This window comes from Chiloscyllium plagiosum, chromosome 14 (genome assembly GCF_004010195.1).
Source record: "Chiloscyllium plagiosum isolate BGI_BamShark_2017 chromosome 14, ASM401019v2, whole genome shotgun sequence".
NCBI lineage: Eukaryota > Metazoa > Chordata > Chondrichthyes > Orectolobiformes > Hemiscylliidae > Chiloscyllium > Chiloscyllium plagiosum.
In genome coordinates this window covers 68,569,874-68,576,003 of record NC_057723.1, presented here as the reverse complement: position 1 = coordinate 68,576,003, position 6,130 = coordinate 68,569,874, and the positions used below count along the sequence as shown (strand labels likewise).

Sequence of the window (6,130 nt, the reverse complement as noted above, 5' to 3'; positions counted from 1 at the left end):
ACCATTGCAATGAGGAACTGGAAGCAGCGGGAATGAAACCAAATGAGCTCCAAAAGACACAGTACAGCAGTGCTTCATAAGAGGCTCCAATGCTTTAAGGATGTCACTGAGAAAGGGATGAAGTGTCTGCAAATCAACTTCCCAGGTTGGTGAACTTACCCACACCTATGCCATGCTGGTTTTCCCCTATCCCATTAAAGTCTTTTAAATCTTTGATAACAGACCCCAGCATTTTCCCCACTACTAATGCTGGGCTAACTGATTTGAAATGATTCTATGTCATGGTTTCCCATAATTGTCCTGACAAATAGTACTTAGAGGTTGCATTATTGTACATTTTTATTTGGTTCATTTGAAAGAAGTGGTTTTAATCAGCAAACCACACCGGGCAGGTACCGGGGCGGGCTGCCCCAGAGGTGATCGAAAGGTGCTGGGGGTGGTTAGTGAAGCCGGAAGGTGGGTACGCTGTCCTGACCGCTGTCACCCTGGGCGGGTACCGGGGCGGGCTGTCCTAGAGGTGGTCGAAAGGCGTGTCAGGGCGGACCGAGAACTGGAAGGGGCATGGGGTGGACCGAGAACCGGAAGGTGGGTAGGGGCGGGCTGCCTTAGAGTGGTCGGAAGGTGGGAGGGATGGGGGCTTGCTGGGTCTGTATTGTCTGCACTTTTGTATGTAACAGTACTGTCTAATGTACAACTGTCACTGCTGTTGTCTCTTTTATATCTTTGTGAAACTGGGATTTGAGGTTTGTCCTCATGTCCCTGTAAACTGTTTGAATGGTAGGGTTTGGGGCCTGGCTTTGCTGCTCCTCTCCCTTGTAAAATTGCTGTCTCTTGTATGCAGCTGTAAATGTAACTGTTTGTTGTAAACTGTTTTTGTAATTTGTTTAATAAAATAAAAATATATATATTAATCAGCAAACCATCGAGATGACTTGATGTTGTTCAAAATTCCAGTTAATGATGTGAAAGAAGCTTTGGATGACTATCGTTTTGTATTATCACTGCCCCAAGTATTGAAAATTCAAGAGCTGAAAATGTGTTGCTGGAAAAGCGCAACAGGTCAGGCAGCATCCAAGGAACAGGAGAATCGACGTTTCGGGCATAAGCCCTTCTCCAGCATCTGCAGTCCTCACTTTCTCCTATTGAAAATCCAAGCCCACTTTGGCCTCAGAGACAAAAGGAGGAAACCTGACCCCAAATTTACCATTCTCTCCTCGACCTTGTGGAAGTTACAATAAATCCATTTTATCCTTTAGAAGCGACGGTCATTGGACTCCAACTGTTAAGTCTGCTTTCTCTGCACCGATGCTGCCAGACCTGCCGAATTTCTCCACCAATTTCTGTTGTCAATGAGTGTGCAACCCCTTTGGCAACATGCGGTTTATCACACGATATAATGCTGTGATAATTCACGTTATCCGAATGAACATTTGGGAGATTTCTATTTACCGCAGTTTTGAAATATATGCATCCTCTTGGCTGAATCTATTCGGAAATAATTATTCAGAAAATGTGCAATTATTGAAGATTGTAATTAGCATTAGATCACTCACTAAACCTGAGAATTCTTGTAAGCGGTTAGTCGGTACCGTTCGAGATTTTGGTTCACGCCTCTTTCGGGAAGAGCATTCTGTTTCTCTCCCCCTGTCCACTTTCAAATCGACTTTATTCTTGTTGGAACATCCCTTCAACGCAATTAAGTTGCGCATATAAAACGGCGCCGTTAAAAATCACACTTTTCTAAAAGACCGTCAAAAGGTAACACGTCCAAAATAAAACAAAACTTGTCGATTCTGAAGATGTGAAACAAAACCAAAACCTCCTGGGGAGAGCTCAGACCTGGGAGCACCTGTAGGGAGATGCTGCCAGTCCAGCTGAGTTTCTCCAGCAGCTTCAGACTTCATTTCCACGCTCACTTCTGACCAAAGGAAAACTTGCCTCTGACGGGATCCCCCTTGCCTTTACCTGTTTACCGAAAACTCCATCCGCACAATAAATCATCTGAAACATGACAAGTAGCAAAATCGCAATTCTCGTACCATAACGAAAAATACTAGTTTTGTCTGCTGAAGGTCTGCGTTCGAGGAATACCTCGAATACTTTATCGCTCATCTGTGTCTTTTACGAGTTGTGGAGACCCTTACCTGCTGGTGTGTGGTTGTTATTATTGCGGGGGGGGGGGGGGGGAACGTTCTGAAATCGAGGAGGTAACATAATCGCATAAACGTTTTGTAAACCTATTTATTATGCAACAAGTATCAACAAATAATGTATATTTACACTTCAGGACCGCGGACACTGAGCCAAAACAATTACAATTAAACATCGCTTCTTATTCGGCAACATTAAAATTCAATAAATCATCGTCAATGATGTTATAATCCGGACAGAAACTATTCTTATACAAAAAGTGGAACTCAATTCATACAATGACCTTTACTGGACAGTTGCATCTTCAGCACATCCATTTAAAATTACCAAAATACAAAGGACTTTTCAGACCGGTTGAGAAATTCCAGACACTGACATAGAAACCCGTATCCATACACTGGGCAGGTTAAAAAATACAGACGGATTGCTAAAAGGGAAGAATGCGTTCAGAAATAATTCAGTGACGCTGGCGAGGACCCACCGCGCTCACCACGATAACTTTCACCCGTTGTTGCAAAAAGCCGTTTTGCACAAATTCTACAGAAAATAAAACACCGAACGACAACACGCCAGCTGAATTTAACTTTCACAACAAAATCCAATTCATTCCAACAGGTATTTACACAGGGTGGTGTTAAAATCAAGAGCTCCGCGTTTCCACAGCTCCTAATGACCAATACCCCTCACTCGCGTTGCACTCGAAACAGCCAAAGGACATTCAGCCCATCTAGACTCCCGCCGTCCACCCGGATCCCCTGATGGTCTGCAGCCAATTGATTCGGAGACGTTTCAGACTGCAAACAGCTCGGGGATGGCGATAATTCCAGCATTTCTTGTTGGATCGACACTGGAACAAAGAGGTGTACCGCCGCACCAACGCGGTTAAAATTGATCAGTCCCAGTCCGGGGAGTCCTGGCCAAATGCCGTCAAACCGAGCTTCGGAAAAATCACATCGAGATGAAACGAAAGTCCTCTCTCTCTCTGTCTGTCTCTCTCCCTTCCCCGCACACCAGCTTCAATCACATCTCGGGGCAAGGCGTCTCGCCTTGGTGCTCCCAGGGAATGGGATCTTCCTGTGCAGCGGCGGGGGTGTTCTGCCGGTCGTGCCAGAACTGCTCCATGTCGGTGAGGACCAGGTTGGCCGGCTTGCTCGCCGGGCTCTCCTGGTCAGGCTCGGGCACTTGGACGGACTTCTCCTCTTGCCGGGGCCGGGGGTGGGGGTCGGGGGGTTGTCTCGGGTCCCCGGACCCCCTGCACTCCCGGGGCCCGGGGATCGACCGGCGGCACCCGCGGCAGGAGGCCAGCCTCTTCCAGAGGGCGGGGTACTCCTCCCGGAACTCGCCGGAGAGGGCGGCGAACAGCAGCGGGTCGAGAGCGGCCAGGACGAACAGCAGCAGCTGGGCGGGCAGGGCGAGCGCGACGGGCGGAGCGGCCGGGCGCAGCCTCAGCCAAAGCCAGGCGGCCCACTCCGGGGCGCAGAGGGCGGCGAACGCCAGGCTCAGGGAGCCGGAGAGCGCCACCAGGCGCCGGCCGCGCCGCTGGTTCCGCAGCTTGGGGTGCGCGGCGCCCGCCGCCGGGGTGCCGCTGTGCCGCGGGCGCCACCTGCGCAGAGCGCGGCAGTGGAAGCTCAGGCTGCACAGCACCGGCGCGCCGTACGCCAGCAGCGGGTAGAGCTGGGCGTAGACAGCGGCGAAGGAGCCGCCAGGGGGCGGGTGGGCGACGCAGAGCCGCCGGCCGTGCGCCTGCAGGAGGAGCCCGGAGTAGACCCAGCGCGGCGCGGGCAGGCTGAAGGCGAGCGCCCAGAGGCCGAGCAGCAGAGCGGCCAGCCTCCAGCGCCGCGCCGGGGATGCCCGCGGGCTCCGGCTGACATGAGCCAGGCCGGCCCAGGCCAGCGCCGCCCCGCTCAGCGCTCTGGCGGCCAGGCAGCCGTGCAGGAGCCAGTCCGAGGCGCGGCACGCCAGGCGGCCGAGCTGCCAGGAGGGGCGCGACCAGGCGGCGGCCCGCAGGGGGGCGCACAGCAGCAGCAGCAGCAGGTCGGCGGCGCCCAGGCTCGCCAGCAGCCCGTGCGCCAGCGAGGAGCGGCCCCTGCGGGCGTGAGCCAGCAGCACGGCCAGCAGCAGCCCGTGGCCGGCCAGCCCGAGCGCGCAGATCGCTGCCACCGTGACCGGCAGCGCCAGCCTCACACCCCGCGACTCGATGGGCAGAGAGCCGCCGGCCAGGCGCAGCCCGTCCCCGCTACCGTTCGCCAGGCGCAGCGCCACTCGCTCCATTCCCCAACTCCCGCCCCCCCTCCCACCCCTGCTCCCAACCAGAAAGGGGTCTCCTGAACTCTCGGTGGGTCTCCTGTCTCAGAGGCAGGAGCACTGTCACTGCCCCCCGCTACAGCCAGGGGAGCGAGTGACAAGCGACCACAGCCAACTCCTTCCACACGCCGAGGGACATCTCATAAATACGCTGCGGCTTCAGGGGTCCAATTAACATGCACTCGAACACCTACCTCCTTCATCAATCATGCATTATCTTTTCAGATTAACGTATTTGCAAACAGACAAAAATATCTCGAACGTGGTCAGGCACCTCGTCATTTCACTGAATCGCGCAACGATTATCGTGCAGAAGAATCTCATTCGGACCATGCGCCTGCAAGCATTCTATTCGCCTCCCCCCATGTTGTGTGTGTGTGTAGGTGTGAGACACACTGAAAGACCACAGGTGTGCAAATCTTTATTCAATTTCCACCACCACCAAGGGGTCAGTGACCAGCAGTGTCCTATGCACGCATTTTATTATTCTAACACCCTGCCTTTCTCCCATATCGCCACACACTATTTCTATCCAAGCCTTACGAAATTATAGCTGAAAATGTGTTGCTGGAAAAGCGCAGCAGGTCAGGCAGCATCCAAGGAGCAGGAGAATCGACGTTTCGGGCATGAGCCCTACTTCAGGGGCTGAATAAGGGCTCATGCCCGAAACGTCGATTCTCCTGCTCCTTGGATGCTGCCTGACCTGCTGCGCTTTTCCAGTAACACATTCTCAGCTCTGATTCTCCAGCATCTGCAGTCCTCACTTTCTCCTTACGAAATTATACTCCACAACCACCCGAGGAAGGAGCAACGCTCGAAAGCTAGTGCTTCCAAATAAGCCTGTTGGACTATAATCTGGTGTGTTATTGTTAACGTTGTACAACCCAGTCGAACATCGGCACCTCCAAATCTATCCAAGTCATCATCCTTTTGAATGCCTCAATTGAATCTAGCTCCCGTCATACTGTACTCCGGACCCTAACTACTCACGAAAGTATTTTCTCACATCGCCCTTCCTCACGTCAATTTAAATCGATGCCTTTGTTTTTGTTTCTTGCTGGAATTTCACCTGTCTTACTCTGTTCAGTCTGCTCATGATTTTAAACACAACAGTCAAATCTCTCAGCTTTCTTCTCTTCAAGAAGAGCAGTCCCCAACTCCCTCAATCTATCCTCGTTGCTGAAGTTTCTCGTTCCTGGAACCGCTCTGCAATACATTCTCACCTTTCCCCTAACCGGACACCCACAGTATAGCCTTCGATTTATTTTTGTGTTGTCGACGGTAGTCACCAGCTCATCCTGGTACCGAATGCTCTATATTCTAACTTTTATAAATGCGCCTCATTTTGTGGAACATTGTTGTGAATGTGTTGAAAGACAAGTTTTCATGTGCCGCGTCTCTTTTAGTTTTGTGTTATTTGTAAATCCCAGATTTAAACCGAGAGTTCTCTGCTTAGTGTCATAATGAAAGGATTGAATTGAAGTCTTACCTCAAGAAAATTTAAACACAACACAAAGCATATTCATATGCTGGATTTTTTTTCCAACCATTTTACTTTATATAGCACGTTTAAAAGAGTGAAAAGATTCCCAAAGCACTTCAACACAGGTTCATCACGTTAAAAAAAAAACCTGTTGCTAAAGGATAAGAAGGAATCAGAATGCGGGGGCGGGCT

General features: G+C 51.3%; 1 protein-coding gene across 1 annotated transcript; it reads right to left on the bottom strand.

Moving 5' to 3' along the window:
• Positions 1-3,171: 3,171 nt before the first annotated feature.
• On the bottom strand, positions 3,172-4,422 carry gpr151 (G protein-coupled receptor 151). Its single transcript, XM_043704112.1, has one exon. The coding sequence runs from the start codon at positions 4,420-4,422 to the stop codon at positions 3,172-3,174; it is 1,251 nt and encodes a 416-aa protein (XP_043560047.1).
• Positions 4,423-6,130: the final 1,708 nt, after the last annotated feature.